The sequence below is a fragment of the Pseudonaja textilis genome, chromosome 4 (assembly GCF_049901715.1).
Source record: "Pseudonaja textilis isolate UNSWEBS1 chromosome 4, rPseTex1.2, whole genome shotgun sequence".
Classification (NCBI taxonomy): Eukaryota; Metazoa; Chordata; class Lepidosauria; order Squamata; family Elapidae; genus Pseudonaja; species Pseudonaja textilis.
The window spans coordinates 79,478,329-79,500,433 of NC_141993.1; the positions used below are offsets into that span (position 1 = coordinate 79,478,329).

At 37.1% G+C, this 22,105-nt stretch overlaps 1 protein-coding gene across 2 annotated transcripts in view; it reads left to right on the forward strand.

Moving 5' to 3' along the window:
* Nucleotides 1-19,989, forward strand: part of NLGN1 (neuroligin 1) — a 549,479-nt gene extending 529,490 nt beyond the window's left edge. For both annotated transcript variants that reach the window (XM_087933470.1, XM_087933471.1), the window contains 3 exons: nt 7,089-7,301; nt 15,702-16,491; nt 18,822-19,989. In XM_087933470.1, coding sequence (XP_087789596.1) covers nt 7,089-7,301; nt 15,702-16,491; nt 18,822-19,638 — 1,820 coding nt within the window. In that variant the 3' untranslated portion in view covers nt 19,639-19,989. The remainder of the gene's footprint in view (nt 1-7,088; nt 7,302-15,701; nt 16,492-18,821) is intronic.
* Nucleotides 19,990-22,105: the final 2,116 nt, after the last annotated feature.

Consider the following 22,105-nt stretch of genomic DNA (forward strand, 5'->3'; position numbering starts at 1 on the left):
AAAGGCCACCCTCAGGATAGACCTTTGGGCTTTTACGCTCTACAAAATGAAAGGGACTGAAGCATGAGATTCTCCTGAAAAAAAAAAATTGTATTCAAGTTGCAGAGTTTTCAGCGTCAAAGGAGCATAGGGGTCCTCCATCAAGCAGGTTCTTGTTCACCTAAATTACTTAAGAGAAGCGGGGTCTTGGGAGAGGCTTAAGAGAAATGGAGGCACTGGAGAGGCTCTTTGTTCAGAATAATATACAACCAAACTTAAGTGCTGTTTGGGCCTTTAAGGTTATAAGGAATGTACTTCAATGAAGTTTACAGGTATCTGTACATAGTGTTGAATTTACAGTGCTCTTACATTTGTACAGAATCCCTCTACAGTCTGATCCAGGATGGTTTCTTGAGATGTTTTCCTCTCAAAATGCTAAGCAGAAATGCAATGTGCTTCTTTTCTGGTACAGAAGTCTTATTTCAAAGCAATAATGGCTGAGGCTGTAATCCTAAATCTACTTAACTGGAAGGGGAAAAACGCTCATTGTATAAGTATGTTGTTCAAAGCTTCTGGGTGATGTTCTATTTGTAGCTGGACTGGGGGAGAAATGGGAACCAGAATCCAGATGTATTCAGGAGTACATTGCATTTACAAAATTTCAAAATCACTTCTGACAATTCCTCTTCATTTAGTTGCCTGGTTTCCTCCTGAAGTAATGGGTGAAAAAACCTTGAAGCAGCAACAGCCCAGTAGCAGAATGAGGGAAGAATACTGGTTTAACCCTGGTAGAGCTAAAGCTGTTCATTCTAGACTGGTGTGAAAAACCATGGGGGTAGTAAGAAAAGTATGTTTGCTAGGATTTGTTGAGGTTGTGATTGAATACAAAGTGAGGGAAATGCCTTGGGACCTCTTTCCACTGTTGAGCTGAAGTGTTCCTGATCAACCTTATAGCAACCCTAGTGGCACAGTGGTAAGAATACAGTATCCCAGGCTACCTCTGCCCACAGCCTGGAGTTCAATCCTGATGGAGCTTGAAGTTCACTTAACCTTCCATCCTTCCAAGGTTGGTAAAATGAGGACCCAGATTATTGGGGGTAATATGCTGACATTGTAAACCACTCTTAGGGTGCTGTAAAGCACTATGGAATGGTATATATGTCTAAGTGTTCTTGCTCTTGCTATTATTATCAGAGGGTCATAAAAGGAGATCACATGAACCCAGGACACTGTAAATATGTCATAAATATGAGTTAGTTGCTAAGCATCTGAATTTTGATCATGTGATTGGGCAATCGTCATAAGTGTGAAAACTGGCCATAAGTCACTTTTTACAGCGCTGCTGTAACTTGGTTACTAAACAAACTGTTGTAAGTTGAGAATGACCCATACTTGGAATACCTTTCTATAACACTAAGTGTTATAGTCTATTCACTTGGAAATTACTGCATTTGAGTACATCCCTGTCAAGTAACTGTGAGAAGGATCTTGGAGTCTTAGTGGACAAGCAGCTAGCAGTGTGCAGCAGCAGCCCAAAAAGCTAATACAATCCTAAATTGCATTAATAGAGGGATACAACTGAGATCAAGTGAGGCACTAAAACCACTCTATAAAGCTTTAGTAAGACCACACCTGGAGTACTGCAATCTGTTTTGGTCACCACATTATAAAAAAATGTTGAGACTCTAGAAAAAGTACAGAGAAGAGCAACCAGGATGATTAGGGGACTGGAGGCTAAAACATATAAAGAACGGTTACAGGAACTGGGCATGGCTAGTCTAGTGAAGAAAAGGACCAGGGGAGACATGATAGCAGTCTTCCAATATTTGAGGAGCTGCCACAGACAGGAGAAAGGGGTCAGGCTATTTTCTAAAGCACCTGTAGACCAGACAAGGAATAATGGATGGAAACTGAACAAGGAGATTCAACCTAGAAATAAGGAGAAACTTTCTAACAATGAGAACTATCAACCAATGGAAAAGCTTGCCCTTGAAAGTTGTGGGAGCACCATCACTTGAGACTTTCAAGAAGAGACTGGAGTCCCATCTGTCAGAAATGGTGTAGGGTCTCCAGGACTTCCGGTTGTCGGCTTTGCTAACAGCAGGGATTCGCCTTCTCTGCGATTCCTGCTGTGCTAGCCGCCTTGGTGCCTCCGATCCTGATGGATTTGGAGGCTAAGGCTGCCCTGTTGGGGCAGCTGAAGAGAGGTGGGATCCGGATGGGAGTGAGGGCATCACAACCCCCCAGCCGGCAATAACCCCCTTTTCTCAAGACGGTTCCAGCGGTGGTCTTTTATGGCCACCATAAAGAAGCCGGCAATTGGATAATAAAGAATGCGCAGGAGGAGAAGGAGTTTTCTTTTTTTTTTTTTTTTAAAGAAAGTTTTTCTTGGTTGAACTGGGACCTTAAGGATATATTTAACACCTGGGAAAGTAATGACTTGGAAGCTATTGTTCCCGATTGATGTTTTTAGCTGCGAAGAAAAGTGACGAAAAGGGGAAGTTACTCTCCCTCCCTTATGGAATTAACAAATGGAAAAGGGAAACCAGCCTTTTAGTAGAAGGTAAAACCTAAACTTCTTTGTTATAAGTGGGAAGGGAGAGGCTTGGGAAAACAAATTTTTACTCTAAGATTTTGCTGGAGGAGATGCCTTGAAGATAAAGAGAATTTTCTTTCCCTAATTTGACTTCACCCCTAGAAGAGAAACTGTAAAAAGAAGAAGCTTCTACTCTGCCTGGACTGTTTGATGACTGTGGGACTTTGGGACGTTTGGGAACTGTTTTAAGCCTTGAAATAACTGATTGGTTTAAGAAGAGGATACAGAAAGAGAAGAAGAAACTTTAAAATGGCTCTATCTCTTGATGAACTAAAAAAACAATATCTAAAAACAAAGAAAGAAGGCAAAGACGTTATGGGAGAAGCCCTTTGTTTCCTAGATATGGCGCTTGCTATGTGTCAGCAAATTAAACAACAGCTGGAAGAAATCAAGGAAGAAGAAGCCATTTTTAATGAACTAAACGGTGTGACTAAGAAAGAAAGGAGAAAGAGAGGAGCGAGAAGGAAGGACTTAAGAAATAAAAAAATATTTATGAAAGAGAAAAAGAAGATGCAAAAACAACAGAATGCTAGAAAGCAAAAGGAAAGAGGAATGCAGAAAGGGAAATTAAGAAGACAGAGGTTTTGAGAGGAGGGGTAAAAAGTTTAGGCGGGCTAAGAAGGAAAGGAAAAGGGGAAAAAAGTTACAAAGATATAAGACAAGATGGAGATAAGGAAATTTTTTTCAGGGATAATGGGTAATATATGGGGTTTTTTAAAAAGGGGGATTCTGCAAAGTACACATGAGTATTGTAATAGTGGTATTTGTATTATAAGTAGATAACCAGAACTTTTAAGATCTAATAAAAGGCTAAAATATCAAGGTTTAACTTTAAAAGGTTTAATAATGAATGATAATAAGTTTTAATAAAATACTAAAGGGAATGTTTAAAATATTAGTTTGAATATAGAGTTTAATGGATTAATGTGTTGATTGTTATGGATTTATTATTTTAGTATTGGTTTTTGAAATAGTAGAATGTACTAAGCAGAATCTGATTGGGATTTAGGTGTTATTTTAAATTTTAACTTAGGGGAATGATAGAAAGGCATCATACTCCGATTAGTGATTCCAGGGGAAACTATTCTTTCTTAAATTGGAAATGAGACAGATGTAAATGGAGAAATGGACAAAAGATATAAAAATATTTTTTTAAAAAAAGCAAGATTAAATATATAAAACAGAATTAAGATGAGGCAAAAGTGGAGAGGAGTTATATAATAGATATAGAATGGTAAATAAGATGGGTAATGGTATATAAGAAAAGCGTGAATACAACTGAGTCCATACAAAAAGAGAGGTAATCTGGGGCCAAGTTACTTTCTAGAAGAAAGCTTTATGTTTTTATGTCTGTGTTTTATGTGTGTGTGTTTAATTAAGAATTAAATAATAAAATCTCGGAAGAAGACTAGATGAGAATAATTATAAACAAGCCAGAGGGAAATATAAAGTTGATGACTGGATAGCAGATAAATCAGAAAGGAAATATGATTGAATAATGATTAAAGAGAAACAATGTGGAATTTGGTAAAGGGAATTTACGTGTTTATATGGAAATGGGATAAATTATAAGTATGTGATATAAAGCAATATGTTACCTGCCTTGTAAGGATCTACAATGGAAAGAGGTTTTATGTTTTTAATGTTTAATGATGTTTTGTCTTGTTTGTTTGTTTGTAAAATCAATAAAACTTGTTTAAAAAAAAAAAAGAAATGGTGTAGGGTCTCCCGAGTTGGACTAGATGACCTACAAGGTCCCTTCCAACTCTGATTATCTGTTATCTGTTATCTGACATCCTACGCAGAGTAGATTGTTGAACACCTTTTTTGTAACTGAATTATAAATGCATGGATAAAGCCAAGGGCTACTTTATGCCACCAATCTCATTTATTCCTTCAACAAAGGTGAGCTTCCAAAATAAAATCCTGCAAGTCTAAAAGGCCATTTGCTGGATAATTATTTCCTATGATTTTTTTCCCCCAGCAGATTGTTAAGACTTCTGTAAAAAGTTTATTTCATTCCTTTTATTGAAGCTTATCTTACTCTTGATGGGCATTAAACCTTTGCTGTGTATTTCTTTATACATCTGTCATCTCTGCACGGGATAAGCAAAATAATGATTGTGGGGTTGTCCTTAGGACATCTTTCAGAGTGCTCCAGATGGAGCCGGAGGAAGAAGGTTAACTGATGGGCCTCTAGAGGCAGGCAGTATAAGACAAGTGCAGATGCTGTATTCAATGCACACCCAGCTGCGAAAGAGCCTACACGGCTTTGTATCTGAATATCCTTTCATGTTCTGATATTGTGGGTTCTTCTTAGTGTGTTACCTGGGCAATATGCTAAACAGTGTTGTTGTTTAAATGGTACAGTCCCTCTTATTGAGGTATACCACTGTCTATGTATCAGAGGTGGTATTCAACAGGTTCTGAGCAGTTCTGGAGAACCGGTAGTGGAAATTTTGAGTAGTTCAGAGAACCAGCAAATACCACTTCTGATTGGCCCTGCCTCCATCTATTTTCTGCCTCCCGAGTCCCAGCTGATTGGCTGGGTCTTCTTTTGTTGTCCTGCACAGGAGAACAGAGCTGGAAAGCAGGTTAGTGGGACAGGGTGGGGGTGAGCGACTGGGCGACTGCGTTGGGGGTGTGGCCAGCCAGGGATTGCCACCGGTTCAGCGACCCATGCCAAATAACTGCTACCAGTTCGCCTGAATAGGTGCGAACCGGTTGAATAGCACCTCCAAGTCCAATGAAATAAAACAAAATAGAAGTTTTATTTTTTTCAACAAAACAACTGGAACAGCCTTTAGGCAATTCAGCCCAAGTCATTTCTGACTTTTGGTGTAGAGTTTCCTGCCTGAGCAGGGGGTTGGACCAGAAGACCTCCAAGGTCCCTTCCAACTCTGTTATTCTTCAGAGAGAGATTTAGAGACAATTGAAAGTTCTGCTGTCTGCAGAGGGGCACCTCATAATCTTGGTGTTGTTACTTTCTTACGCTTAAATTCTATGTTGTTATTTGTCAGTCACTCCGATAATTCCGAAATGGAGTGACATATAAGACAGCCCAACAAATAAATGGTAAATAAAAATTATGGGAGATGAAATTATCTCTCAGGATTTGAGCCATCAAAAAAACATACTTCGCTTACTAAAGAACATCTTGGAAAGTAAACATCAATGTTTGTTCATCAGTGAGTCTTGTGATATCTCCAAATATTTCTCAGATGTCACGTGTGTGAAAATAAGTTTTTTTGGGAGACATTCAAAACCATGAAATGAATTCCTTCTCTTCGACTGAAGGTTTTATCAGCAATACATGCTTGTTTACTTGCAATGCTATATACCATTTTGATATAAAACAAACTTTACCAAAGTGTTCCGATGCTTAGGGCCAGTAGACTGTAATTATGTGTCATTGAAGTTCTTAAGTTATTAGAGCAATTTTCTTCCCTAAGCCCAAGAACATAGAAAAGCCCTAAAATACCTCATTTTTCCTCTTTTATTATAGTTATTAATAAGGTATCATTCTTATCACCCATTATGCAAAGGGCATTATAGATATGCCAACTCGTTTTTTTAATAAAGAATTAAATGTTTTTTTTTCTTCATCTCATAATTAAAGGTTGTTTCCCCAGTTTCTTTAATTAAACCCCGTTATGAACAGAAATATGCTATTTGAAAGTGGAAAAAAAATCTTAATGAAAGGTTTATGGAGTCTTGTACTTTATAAAGCAACTTGTGAACTTTTGCCCCTGGAAAAATGGAAGGATTTAATCCCAGTTCTCTGCTTTGAGTGATGAACTGTAAGGTTAAAGATTAGTATTTGCAATTTTCTGTGCCTCTTAAACAAAGTTTGCTAATGGCATCAGTTGAAGCCTTTAAATTACAGAAAGCCACACAATTTGGGAAAGAGAAAAAATGGCTAGGGAGCTGGAGCTGAATCCAGCATGTTGTATGAACCAACAGGGGTTGGTTCCCTGGCTGGAAACTGAAGAAGAAAATTTGTGTCAGGAATTGAAAGGAATTTCTGTACGTGATACACTCTGCTCCTCCAGCTCTTTCCCCTTATTATCTTAAAGGTAAATAAATAAATAACTAAAACAACCTCAGCCAGACAAGTCTTCTCAGTGTCCCCTCAATGGGAAATGTAAATAATACCTAATGAGCTTCAATTTACGGCCTCCCTGAGCTGTAAAACAAATTGCAAAGGAAGTGTCAGTTAGTGTGCCATTCTGTATTGAAATCAGCCTGTCTTCTTCAAAAACGCCTGCAGTCATTTATAATACATAGCGTTATTACAATAAATACCCAAGGATTTGTAGTGGGAATGATGAGTCACTTGTAAATGGTTGCAAATTGGGTAAAGAACAAAGTGTATTTACATAGCGCTTTACTCCTGATACATTTGAAAGTAGTTGGCCTGATGAAAAAAACACAGCCATAATCTGAAAAATACATTATTATTATTGTTGTTGTTGTAATGTTTTTCCCCCCTTTCTTCTCTTTTGACTTGCAGGTTTCTTGAGCACTGGGGATCAAGCAGCTAAAGGGAATTATGGCCTTCTTGATCTCATTCAGGCCTTGAGATGGACTAGTGAAAATATTGGGTTCTTTGGAGGCGACCCACTGAGAATAACTGTTTTTGGATCTGGCGCCGGTGGTTCATGTGTCAATCTCTTGACTTTATCCCATTATTCTGAAGGTAACCGTTGGAGCAATTCAACCAAAGGTATTATTGCAGGTTGCAAATTTTGATGATTTTGGTGTCTGCATGCCACCATGATGCCTACTCTGTGATGCTCTTGCATATATGTTCTTGATGTATCTAAATAATACCCCCCCCCCCAAAAAAAAATAAGTCCACTTTTGATTTGAGGTTATGTACCTACACTTTATGCAAACTGAATTTCTATGTATTTCTTCTGCCGTAAGTTTTTTTCTCTCCTATACATGTACATATGTTTGTCTCTGTGTAATAGATTTACTTTAGTTGGTTTGTTTAGTTTAGCTAGTCTAGTTTAGTTAGGCTTCAGGAAAGTGTATAATAATTATGGTTACAAATTCTTTCACAAGCACAATAAGGGGGCATTGATAATTAAAACAAAAAACAAACCTGCAATAGCAATAGCACTTAGACTCCACTTTACAGTACTTTACAGCCCTCTCTAAGTGGTTTACAGCATGTTGCCCCCAACAATCTGGGTCCTCATTTTACCCACCCGGAAGGATGGAAGGGTGAGTCAACCTTGAGCCTGGTGAGATTTGAACTGCCAAACTGCAGGCAGCCAGCAGTCAACAAAAGTAGTCTGCAATACTGCACTCTAACCACTGCGCCACCATGACTCAATCATACTTCCAGAAGGGGTGTGAACTGAATAGTTCAGATGCAAATTAATAAGTAAGATTTTTTAAATTAATTAATTAATCAATTTGTTTATTTGTTTATTTATTTAATGCATTGCTTTTCTGCAGCAAAACGCATTTCACATATGCAGTAAATAAATAACAATTTGTAAAAAATTATTTGATGCCGTAATAATTGCCAGTTATTCATAAACTATGTTAATATTTTCCCATTAGTGAACAATAATTTGGAAAATTATCAGTTGTGATCCACGATATAGACTAACTACACTGAGCTATTTGAGTATTTATTTAATGAAGGAAAGTTTGATGGTATTGAAGACTCTGAATCCTTCATGCTAGTTGCTTTTCCAGTTTGGGTCTTCTTTTCATGATTAAATTATGTACTTGGTATAACAAAAAAATTGTGTTTTCTAATTCCATCCCATCTTGAAACCCACCATTATCTAATGAAACAGTGTGGTGGAATTCAAAGGAGATATTCTTCCATTTGGCAGTGTTTTACACAATGATGTGGTGTCGTGAATGGTCACCAGGGCAGATGGCCAGAAATGAGGATTAGATGAAATCATGGCTGTTGATGCCTACTAATCATACTTGGAAGATGTATCCAGTTGTTTCTTGGAAGAAGCCTACTCTTAAAGTCAAGGTTGTGAGCTTTGCAAAGTATTTCAAAAGCACTTGAGATTCCATTAAAACTGTGAATTTGAAAAGATATGCCTTCAGTTTGATCCCTCAATGCTTTCTAAAGTTTTTAAACACATGTTGGAACATTTTTTTCCCGATGAAATTCGATGAAAACACAAGTACAGTTCATGCTAGCAAAACTTTTTCTTTTTTTTTTAAACAATTTTTATTAATTTTCAAAGACAATACAAGACAAAACATAAAACATAAGAACATAGAACATCTTTTCTAAGAACTGCTTAACAAAACAAATAAAACATCTTATAAGTACAGCATAATTCTAAATTATCACATTTCCATACAAACACAATTTAATATGCATCTTATGTATTCAGCTTCATATCTTATTACTCTTTTTCCAACTTCTCACTGTTTCTTCCTTTACTTCTGTTCAATTTTATTCATTAAACTTATACTTTCATCTATTTCATATTACTATATTTCATATTATTACTGTTTCATATGTTCTTATCCAACATTATTAATTCTCAATAAACAAACATAAACAAACAAAATACATAACATAAAGACATAAAACTTCTTTTTAGAAAGCGGCTTAACCCCGGGTTACAACTTTTTGTACAGACATAAATCAAATTCATGCTCACCTTATATACTATTTCATATCTTATTTAGCATTCTATATTTTCCATATGTCTTCTCCCCTCTTTTCACTCTCTTAATTCTATTTTATTTATTTAATCTCAATTTAAATAATTATACTTGTATCCTTTGTCCGTTCTTTTTCAATTATCTATTTATCTTTTCTCTTTAATACAAACTTTTTCCTGTAATCACTGGTTGAAGTATGACACCTTTCTATCTTTCCCCCAAATTTAACACTTAAAATAATACATAGTTTCCATTCTGATTCTGCTTAGGACATTCTACATAACATCTTAAAATAAAAAACATAATGAGCTTATAGTATGGTAAAAACAATGTTCCATAACAAATTAATTAATTAAACTCTATTAGTTAAATCTTAGACATTTTACACATTCCTTATAATGTTCTATTAACATATATGTTATTCCAATTTTCTAACTCTGTTTCAAATACAAATACTACAATACAATCTTATGTACTTTTGCAGAATCTCTTTTTAGATTTTATTTTACCCCTTGTCTCTGGGAAAAAAAAACCTGTTTTTTAACATGTTTTAAGCCTTTATAACTTCTCTTCACTTTTTCCCTTCCTTACCACCCCATCTCAGTCTCCAGCCTTTTAGTCTCCCCTCTCTGTTGTATTCCTCTTTTCTGTTGCTTTCTGACATTATATCGATTTTTCCCCTTATTATTCCCTTTCTTGGTTGTTTTTTTAGAACTTAAATTCTCCATTTTCTTTTCCTTTTTACCCTTTTCTTCCTCAATTAAAGTTATATGTCCATTAAAGATGGCTTCTTCTTCTTCATCCCAACCTTCTTTTTTTGCATTTCCTGATAAGTAGAAATCGCCATTTCTAAGAAGCGAAAAATAGATCCAAAAGAGCCCTTGCCTTCTTCTTCCTCTTCTTTTAACTTTTCAAATTCCATTTTCAATTCTTCAACAGATACCATTGTGAAATTTTTTTTAAACAATCCAAATGTTTTTTTAGTCTTTCAAAAGATAGTTTACAAAAGTCCCAAAGTCATCAAGCAATCAAAATCAGCACAAACTGTTTCATTTAGCACTTTCTTCTTTTAATACTTTCTCTTCCTGGGGTAGAATTCAATTATACAATTCCAAGTTAATTTTTGGAAGTTTTATCGCAATTTAATCTCTGATCTTATAAGGTCCAAGCAGTCTCCTTCAACAAATCTTGGTATAAATCATTTACCTCTCTTCCTTTCCACTTATAGCAAAAAGATTTTAATTTTTAAATGTCAGTGTTTAGAAATCTAATGTCCCCTTGGCTTTAATTTTCAAAATTAGTACCTTCTGCTGCCAAAGCGGGTATTTCTGATTTCCATCTGCTGTCTCCATAGGGAAGGAAAGTGAGGAGAAAAAAAAAAAAGCTTTCCCTTTCACTTTCAACCACAGCTTTACGATCTTCTTGGGAAACAATGTATCACTTAAACAGCCAAAGTTCCAGGGTATTCAGATGTTGCTTGTCGTCCCGGTTCAGTCAAAAGCTTTCATTTTCTCAACTTCCTCCTGCACAAAATTTGTCCAGCTGAGAGGTTCTTTGTGGCGGCCATTGCTAACCGCCGCTCCACCACCTTTGGAAAAGGGAGTTAAGCTGGCTGGGAAGGGGGTTGCGATGCCCCCAGACCCCTGCCTGGATCTCCCCTCTCTTCAGTTATCCCTACAGGATAACTATAGCCTCCCAATCCAACTGGATTGAAGGCACTCTGGCAGCAAGTGCGGCAGGGATCGTGCACAAATGCCAATTCCTGCCGCCTCTGAAGCGTGACAACTTTTTCTTGTGAGAAAGTGGGTATATATTTATTTCCATTTTTACATCTATGTCTATCAAGATATTGAATGAGGAACATTTTCTGGAGAGAGAATTAGTGACATTTGCACCATTCAAAATCTGGTTTGTGATCAGAGGCACAATTAATAGTAGGAGTATGACAAATTCATTAAGTTTAAGTCACTCCTTCCAGCTTATCTTCATGGAATAAAATCTTTTTCTTCTCTGGAAGTATCAAAGACTTGTAGTCCTTTCTTTTTAGCACAAAACCCTCAACCTTGCTAATGTCCTTAAAGAAAAAAAAATCTCAAATTTGTCTTTTTCCTCGACACTCTTCTTTCAGTTATGTTGAGAGGTTTATATTTGAACCATAGTAGTGAGTATATAAGTCTAAGTGCTATTGCTATTGTTATTTTGAAATGCACCTGGCATTTCCAGATGAATGTTCTCTTAGAAACAATTGTTTCCAAATCCACTGCATCTATTTGGGAACCACTGCCATAGTAGATTTCAAGCATGAATCCATTCACTCTTTCGCTATTTAATTTTTTTAATTGCTTAGTACTTTGCAAGCGCCCTGTCAGGTTAGAAGCAGATGGTCATTTTTAAGAGAAAATGAAAGAAGCCAGCAGAACCTATACAGATACTCCTTGACTTACAACTGGTTCACTTAATAACCATTTGAAATTATAGTAGTTAGAATGCAGTACTGGAAAGCTAACTCATTGCTCAATCCATCAGTTCTCTCCTGACCGGCTCAAGATTGATTCAGCCTTCCATCCTTCTAAGGTTGGTAAAATGAGGACCCAGATTGTTGGGGGCAATATGATGACTCTGTCAACTGCTTAGAGAGGGCTGTAAACAGGGGTGAGATTTTACCGGTTTGGACCAGTTTGGGCGAACCACATGTTAAAGTTACATCTGGCTTGCCGAACTGGTATTTCAACCAACCAGCTGGCTCCACCTCTCCCGCCCTGCTCCTCCCAGGAGTCAGAAATCTTTTGAACCCGCCAATCACCATCATACAATCCTGCATAATGCCCAGCTGCAAATTACCCAAATTCATGAGATCAGCAAATCTTGTAAGATTTCTGCATCCTCGTCCTGAAATATTCCAAGATCTCATGTGAGAAAATAGAAAAAAAATATGTGTGTTCTCTCTGGTGAGATTACAAGCGATTTTGTAAGGTGCTGAGCTTTCAGGAGCCCTCAGGAGAACTGACAAGACTTCAGAGTTTTGCCAATATTTAATAACGTCCAAGTCTCTGTAGTGTGAGATCTGCTCATGTGTCAGTCTTTTCAGTGTCATAATCATTGCAACTTCAAATAGTAGTTAAATGAATGGTTGTAATTCAAGGATCACCTGTACTTGCATCAGGTCTTTTGGAACTTTTAAACTTTCCACTGCCCTTAAATGATGCTGAGAACTATTAAATTGCATGGCCCTGTGTTTCCAGACAGGGAGATCATTCCCTTATTTCAGAGAAGGATTCTTATTTTCTAATTTATTTTTTTTATTTCAGCTGTCAGGTTCTTGAAGTCGCATTCATTCAATTAAAATACCTTATTTTACTGACCTCCACCATTAATTGACTGACCTCCACCATTAATTGCTCATGCTGCTCTAATCCTTCAAGAGAAGTGCTTCCAAATCTATGGGGCCATTCAAAACACTCATATCTTTTAATCAATAAAGCAGTCAGATCTTTCTCTAGCTCCACAAAATTAATTCTTAATTTACTCCAGGTTGCTTTTGAGGTTTCACCTTTGAACCATGGGTATGTAAGAGAAAAAAATTTGATTCCTCCGAAATGCCTCTGAAAAAGAAATGTGTAGCAAACCTATTGTGATATAACAAATCCATTTCCTGGTAGATTCAATAGCAAGTTAGAAATTATCTAAACACACACACAGAGAGACCAGAGGTGGTATTCAGCAGGTTCTAACCAGTTCTGGAGAACTGGTAGCAGAAATCTTGAATAGTTCAGAGAACCAACAATTACCACCTCTGACTTGTCCCGACCCCATCTATCCTCCACCTCCTGAGTCCCAGCTGATTGGCTGGGTCTTCTTTTGTCACCCTGCACAGGAGAACGGAGCTGGAAAGCAAGTTAGCGGGGTGGGGTGGGAATGGAGATTTTACAGTATCCTTCCCCTGTCATGCCCACCAAGCCATGCCAACCAAGCCATGCCCACAGAACCGGTAGTAAAAAAAATTGAATCCCACCACTGACAGAGACATATACACACACACCAAGGAAGTGAGAATTGTTTACATTTTTTTGTTTGTGCAGACATGAGCTTCCTTATTTTGAACAGGTAATACTTCTATTGAAGCCTGTTCTAGTCCCATCAGACACAAAGCCAGCTGGGTGACCTTGGCCAATCTCAGCCCTAGGAAGGAGGCAATGGTGAACCATTTTAATGCAGGGGTGGGATTCAATTTTTTTAACAAGTAGTTTCTGTGGGCGTGGCTTAGTTGGTGGGCGTGGCTTGCTGATCATATGACTGGGTGGGCATGGCCAACTCAACGTCACTCACATCAAGAGGCACTTCTCCTCGCCTGATCTCTCATGACAGTGGGGATGCTGCAATGGTCGTAAATGTGAAAAATAGTCATAAGTCACTTTTTTCAGTGCCACAGTAATTTTGAATGGTCACCAGTTTTAGACCAAAACTCAAAAAGGGTATGTCAATCTTCCTAGCTAGACAAGAAGCCTTGCTGAATGTCACTCATCTTGATTCCTTGTCGTTAAAAGCTTCTTTCTGGCAGCTCTGCTTCATTATTCAATTATTTCTTCAAAGTGCTAACTCCAACAGGGGAGTATTTCCTCCTAACAGCAGTGTAAAAAGCTTAGAGCAACCCTTCCCCTTTAAGAAAGTACCAGCAAAGAAAAAAAAAAAAACACCTCCTTCCGACATTAAGTCTAGGCATACTGCCAAGAATGTAAGAAGGGTAGAGAAAAACAAAAGGAGATTTTTTCCAACAACCGGTTCTCTGAACTGGTTAGAAAGTTAACAACTGGTTCTAGAGAATGGGTGAGAACCTATAGAATCCCACCCCTGCTTTAATAGCACTGAAAAGAGTGACTTACAAACTTTTTTTCACATGATCATTGCAGATTCCTGTGGTTACATGACCAGAATTGGTGCTCGAAATCACTGTCCTGTATTTATGATGGTTGCAGTGTCCCAGGGACATGTGATCCCCTTTTGCCACCTTCTGACAAGCAAGGTCAATAGGAAAGCCAGATTTACTCAACAGCCATGGTGCAGACTTAACAGCTTCAGTGATTCAGTTAATAACTTCAACGAGAAAGATTGTACAATGGGGCAAAATTCACGTAACGATTGTTTCGCCTATCGCTTATCAACAGAAATGTTGGAATCAATGTTGTCATAAGTCAAAGACCACCTGTGATATTCCTTACACAGAGTGATAGAATAAGATTTTGAACAGAGTGATAGAAAAATATTTTTAAACCAGTTCAACTTTTGGCTTAATCCAAACTTGGGAAACATGAGAAAAGACTTCACTGAATGGTTTTCTATGGTTTATATTAAATTCCATGGTGTAAGTAACCAACAGAGAAGCAATAAATAAAATAAATTAAGCAGAGATTCATGAGGCTTTCTGGTTTAAAAAAAAATACTTCCTGTAGCATTTCATGTCGCGATGTTTCAAAATGTGGCATATTCTTCCTGAATTATACCTTGAAAGAGAGCAACAAATCGTTTGGCATTAATCTTTTCCAACACTGTTTCAACCTGCACTAAATTCTGAAGGCCCTTTGCAAAAATCTAGAATAACACTGTGCAATCAATTGTGCCCCATTTCATGTATTTATTTTCTTTCTTTTCTTCGCTTAAATATCTCAGAATTGGCAGTTAACTACTGCACATAGATGGACTGAAACTGTGTTAAATATTTCTGTGATTTAAAAAAAATGAACTTGCAAAAAATGAACTGAGATTCTATTCCTTGTCACACATAGCTTATTACCATAACTGTAGTTTATCCTATTTTTTTCCTTATTCAGTCTTCTGGAATCTGGGATTGAAGCCTTTTCAAAAAATATGAATCCCCATTTTTGGAGATTTGAAATAGAGGCTCCTTCAAATTGGATATAAAGTGTGCCACAAAGCTTGGTTAAATGCATAATCGGGATTAAAAATCAGTGTGTTTGTAGTTGCTAATAGTTCTTTTCAAAGTTTTATATGGAAGCAGCCTTCCAATAGATTTTGCTCTTTTTCATTATTATTTTACAATAATTATGTGTAACTCATATTTGGATATAAGTATGTCACGTAATTTAGTTGCCCATTTTTCAACCACTCGAGCCTTTCCTCTTCCTACTTTCTCTTCCTTGTCCTTCTCTATATTTCTTCTTTCTTAATTACTCATAGAAAGAGTGGATATTAGAGGAGCTGTGACAACTACTCCCGCCATACACAATCTCAGTACATGTCTTGAGAGGTTCATTGGATTATTAATACCACATTATACAAAGTGTCCCTTATCTGCCCAGTCTTCTTCGGCTGTATGGTGGTAGTACTTGCTGCCAGTGCTACTAATTATTTTGTAATGCTGAAATCTTAATTCAGATACTTTAAGCATGTAATCTACTATCCTCATCAAGTAACATTTTCCCCTAACCTTATCCTCTATTTTATCACGCAGGACTTTTCCAAAGAGCAATAGCTCAAAGTGGAACAGCTCTTTCCAGCTGGGCAGTCAGTTTTCAGCCTGCCAAATATGCCAGGATGTTGGCAACAAAAGTTGGTTGCAATGTATCTGACACCATAGAATTAGTAGAATGTCTACAGAAGAAGCCGTATAGAGAACTTGTCGATCAGGATATCCAACCGGCCCGATACCACATAGCTTTTGGTCCAGTTATTGATGGGGATGTGATACCAGATGACCCCCAGATACTGATGGAACAAGGAGAATTTCTCAATTATGACATTATGTTGGGGGTTAACCAAGGAGAAGGGCTCAAATTTGTGGAAAACATTGTTGATAGTGAAGACGGCATATCTGCTAGTGATTTTGACTTTGCTGTCTCAAACTTTGTCGATAACTTATATGGGTACCCAGAAGGCAAAGACATCCTGAGAGAAACTATTAAATTTATGTATACAGACTGGGCAGATAGACACAATCCTGAAACAAGAAGAAAAACACTCTTGGCTTTATTTACTGATCACCAGTGGGTTGCACCAGCAGTGGCTACCGCTGACCTTCATTCAAACTTTGGATCGCCTACATATTTTTATGCCTTCTATCACCATTGCCAAACAGATCAGGTTCCTGCATGGGCAGATGCTGCTCATGGAGATGAAGTTCCATATGTATTAGGAATTCCCATGATTGGTCCCACTGAATTGTTTCCGTGTAATTTTTCAAAAAATGACATCATGCTAAGTGCGGTGGTGATGACATATTGGACAAACTTTGCAAAGACTGGGTAAGTCCTGGAAGAGTACCTAGATGTTAAGGTAGATCAAGAACTAATTGACAAAATGACAGTTCCCCATCATACCATACAACATTGCAGAGAATATATATATATACAGGAAGTCCCCGACTTACAACAGTTCTTTTAGTGACTGTTCAAAATTACGATGACACTGAAAAAAGTTACCCATGACCAGAGGTGGTATTCACTCAGTTCTGACAGGTTCTAAGAACTGGTAGTGGAAATTTTGAGTAGTTTGGAGAACTTGTAAACACCACTTCTGGTTGGTCCTGCCCCCATCTAATCGCTGCCTCCTGAATCCCAGCTAATAAGAGTCTCAGCTGATTGGCTGGATCTTCTTTTGTTGCCCTGTACAGGAGAATGGAGCTGGAAAGCAGGTTAGTGGGGTGGGGAGGGAATGGAGATTTTACAGTATCCTTCACCTGGAGTGGGGTGGAAATGGGGATTTTACAGTATCCTTCCCCTGCCACACCCACCAAGCTATGCCCACCAAGCCACATCATGGCCACCAAGCCACACCCACAGAACTGGTAATAAAAAAAAATTGAATCCCACTACTGCCCGTGACCATTTGCACTCTTACGAATATTGTAGCATCTCCATGGTCACATGATAAAAATTAAAACACTTGGCAACCGGCATGTATTTATGATGGTTGCAGTGTCCCGGGGTCATGTGATCACTTTTTGTGACCTTTTGACCAGCAAGTCAATGGGGAAACCAGATTCCCTTAACAACCCAGTTACTAATGTAACAACTGTTACAGGAAAGGTCATAAAATGGGGCAAAACTCAGCAAATGTCTTGTTTAGCATCATTTTGGGCTCAGTTGTAGTTGTAAGTCAAGGACTATCTGTACATGTAGGTTGTTAAAGAAAGACAGTGTGGAAATTGAAGCATGGACATTTTAAAAATAGTTTCGGGGAAATTATAATGAACCAGGGCAACTCTCAAAATCTAAGGCGGATATTTCTACAAGCACTAACACACTCTGGAAAAAAAAAACTATTTCTGATGAAGCATTATTAAAATTTACAGATGATTGAATTTTAATGCTCTGACCATTTTCTCTCATATAGAAAAACTCCTTGTTTTTCTGCTTCAGGCAGAAAGGAGTAAGAGACAGATGTTTGAGAAAGGTGGGTAGATCTCATTTGAAGGAAATCTAGCAAGATCTGATGGTAAATAATTTTCAGCCCATGTACCAGTGAATATAAAGGGACAAATTGCATTGAATTGATTAATGCATAGATAATATATCTGCAGCAGCACTGAGACAAGTGAGCAAATAACCCAGCATTAGAAGGTCATCATCACAGGGATTACAGCGTGTTCAAAATAAATTCAGAATGTTGGAATATTCTAAAAATTTTTCTTGCAGTTATGATGTTGCTAGCAGGTGGCATGAAAATAATTGGCTGATTTATGGCTGCCAACCCATCCATTGCTACTGCACTAAATATAACATTATTTAAAATGTTTTTTAAAAAGTGCATTAGACAGATTATTGATGAAAGATTGGATAAGGAAAATCTTCACCTTCAAAACTATTATCTTCATCAAAATTAGCTCCAGGAAAGAAAGAAAAATGAACAAACAAGCCAAAGATGGGAATTGGCTTGACAGTATACCTTGCTAAACCAGAGATATGAAAGAACTCTAGCTTGGAGTGATGCATATATTTGGAGATTTTTTACAAACACACAAATATAATTTTTGCATAAAAAATATACAGATGGCTTAAAACATATGGTAAGCAGGTAATAACAACTGCAGAATTTTTGTTAAATAACTTGAATAAAAATGGTCAGACTTGGTTCATACACAATGGGTATTGTAGACTGGATTTAGACCGAACTAAATTTCCACTAGAGATACCTAGCTAGATATTTTAGGAAAATCATTCTGAACTTGTTTCAACCTTGATTTTGCTAATTCAATATTATATTATTGCACTCTTATATTATTGTTGTGAAGCTAATAATAATGATAATGTTAATGTTGATGAACATGATATAATGAAATCTGAACTGAGCATTTCATTATAATTTGCTCTATGCTTAGGAAAAATTGGATATAGATTTAAAATACTTAAGAAATATATATTCCAACTAATGAGCTTTAATTTAGCAGTAAATTTAGTTCCATTAATTTCATGGAGTCTATTCTTAATATGGCTAAGGCTAAATGTTAGTCATATTCTTTATTCGTCCTAATTTAAGGCTGTGTTTTGTGAAATGTTCTGCTAAGCAGGTAAAAATACTTTTAAAAGAAATACCAATTTTCAAAAAAGTTTGACATTTCCTGTTTTCCTCCTAGGGATCCCAATCAACCAGTTCCACAAGATACTAAGTTCATTCACACAAAACCTAATCGTTTTGAGGAGGTAGCATGGACCAGATACTCTCAGAAAGATCAACTGTATCTTCACATTGGATTAAAACCACGAGTGAAGGAACATTACAGAGCTAACAAGGTGAACCTGTGGTTGGAACTAGTACCTCACCTGCACAATCTTAATGACATTTCACAGTATACCTCTACAACAACTAAAGTGCCATCAACTGATATTACTTTCAGGCCAACCCGGAAAAATTTGGTACCTGTTACGTCAGCTTTTCCTACAGCCAAGCAAGACGATCCCAAACAACCACCGAGTCTAATTTCAGGAGATCAAAGAGACTACTCCACGGAATTGAGTGTCACCATTGCTGTTGGAGCATCCTTGCTGTTCTTGAACATTTTAGCCTTTGCAGCATTATACTACAAAAAGGACAAGCGGAGACATGATGTCCATCGGAGATGTAGCCCGCAGCGTACAACTGCCAATGATCTCACCCACGCACAAGAAGAGGAAATAATGTCCCTCCAAATGAAGCACAGTGACTTGGGACATGAATGCGAATCCATTCATCCACACGAGGTGGTTCTTAGGACCGCCTGCCCCCCAGACTACACACTAGCTATGAGAAGGTCACCTGATGATATTCCTTTAATGACCCCCAACACGATTACAATGATTCCAAACACTATACCTGGGATTCAACCCTTACACACATTTAATACTTTTACTGGTGGACAGAACAACACGCTGCCCCATCCACATCCTCATTCACATTCAACAACTAGGGTATAGCCAAACAAGAGGATATGAACTTTTATTTTTGGGGTGGATTCCAGTGGGTTATAATTGCTGAAGACTTATCTTGGCTTTCAACCCTACAAGACTCTTATTATTTAAATTTGGAGGAATATTATGTGAATATACATATCGAGAACTTGAGGGAATTGTGGGAAAAATGAATTGTACATATATACAAATGAACTTTAAAAAAAGAGAGAAAGCATAACTTTAGCAATTGCTTGAAGCAATTGTCTTGAATGGTACTTTTTACATTCACACTCTTATTAATTTTTTTGAGGGTTTAAGTTACATGATGGAATTAGGCACGTGCAACACAGGAGTGGGAGAGAAACTACAACTGAATTTTTTTTTAAAAAAGTTCTATAAATATGCACAAGGGACACATTGATGGAATGTCACATCATTTGCACCGGTTTTTATTTGGAACTGTTTTCCTGTGTAGACCATATTTATACCTTTGAATCGGTATCCAAAGCATCAGAGCTGTTCAAGGCCTTAGACACAGGCTCATGTGCTGAGATCTGCCAGTTTTTTTTCTTTTTTAAAGAAAGTAATCATGTTCTGGAAATCTGGCAGCTTCCACATTACCACACAAGTGCTGTTGGTATAAACATTGTGGGAATCAAGGAACTGAATATTTTTTTTCACACAATGTGCATGATAATTTATTATGCTTGGTGGGTGTGCTGCTAATTAAGCTGTCATTAAAATCTTTTCTCATGCCATTGGAGTGTCCAACAGAAACTTATTTCCTTGATTGGCCTAATTGAAGGAAGGTTTGTTTTCTAGGGGAAAAAAAGGAAATTGCAAGTATACCCCTGCCTTCCAGTAATGGAGGTCTCTGCAGTAGCTTCTAGAGAGACTTGATGGGACAAGTCAGTTTTTCCCAACTTAATGTCCTCCAGATGCATTATTTTGGTGGAAAATTTTGGTGAAGTCTAAGAAATCTGATGGGCAACATGTTGAGAAAATCTCCTCTTAAGCGTTCAGCGGTGAACTAATGTAAAACTTAAATGCAACGGTAAATAAGAATAATCTCTCCCTACTCCATCACCACCATGCTCTTAAATTACAACATTTAATAGGGCATCTTTAGATGAAGTAAGCCCCATTTAGGACTAGTTTCATTACAATCTCTTCCACGTACATCAGTAATAGTTCAAGGAATAAGAACCACAATATCAAAAGAACAAGGAAGGTTCCGAGATTTATCTGCTAGGAATATGTTGCCAGAGGTAAAAGTGACCTTGCCGAAAATGATCACAACAAATACAACTTTCACTTATTCATATGGCCAATGATATTGCATGAGGACAAATTCCCTTATACAATTTCCAAGTTACTCCCTTTTTTCTTTGTATAGCAAAGTCAGTGAAACACAGAGTGTACAAGAAAGGAGATTCCTGTACTTTATTAGATACTACAATTGGAATAATAACATGGAATAATCTGGAAATGTTTAATTCTGCATCTTGTTTAATATTGTCTGGATCTGAAAACAAAAGTAGGCTAAAATGACAGGATGTCTCTGCCCCTTAACCTCCCAGTTATTTTTCAATTTTTTAAAAAAACGGTCTGTCGTGGTCATTAAAAAAAAGTTTGTATGTGTAATCATACATTTATATATTTTAAAAAAAGAGGAAAAAATTAAGATGGACTAAAGAGCACAGCCCTGGTGATTACAGTTTCTCTTTTCCTGTATTATATTTCTATTAGAGTACAGTTATGTGATTTTTATTTTATTTTGCATTTTTTCAAATGACTAGCAATTTTGATAGTTTGTAAGATAACGCGCAGAACTTTCTCTGACAAACTAACTGCAGTAACAGAAAATGTTTCTTTTCAGTTACTCTTTTTCAAGATTGAAAGCTTATTACACATACAACAAATTGTATACAACTTGATGGGGAAAATTATTTGTACTTCTGGGCCACTAACGCTGGCTCTACTGAGTGAAAAATAAAAAGCTAATCTGAATAATGAACATTATAATTATTCCAATGCTAAGAGACCTGGTTATCTGCTCATTAAAGAGCCGAAGTGTTTATTGCTGTTTTGTCATTTTTTAAAAAATGAAGTAATGGTAACTGTCTCAGAATAAAGAGTTATTTCTTGAGATCAATCTGGCTTTTGAAGACTTTTGTATGCTTCTATGAGATCAGATATATTTGTATAGACCTCAGCCTATATTTGGATCAAGTTCTCTTTGGGAAATGTTCAGGTTATGAATACATAAATCATTAGCTGTGATCCATTGCATACTTACAGGGTAGGATCTGTCACCAAACTTTTATAGTGTATAGGATTAGAGTTCTTAATTTCCCAATAAAATTTCCAAATATTGGCCAAAAAACCAAAGGTGTTTGTAAATTATTTCACACAGAGAGACACACACGAGAGGGTTTCAAATCATATTTTACTACTACCACCACAAAAAAAAAAACATTTTTCTAAAAAA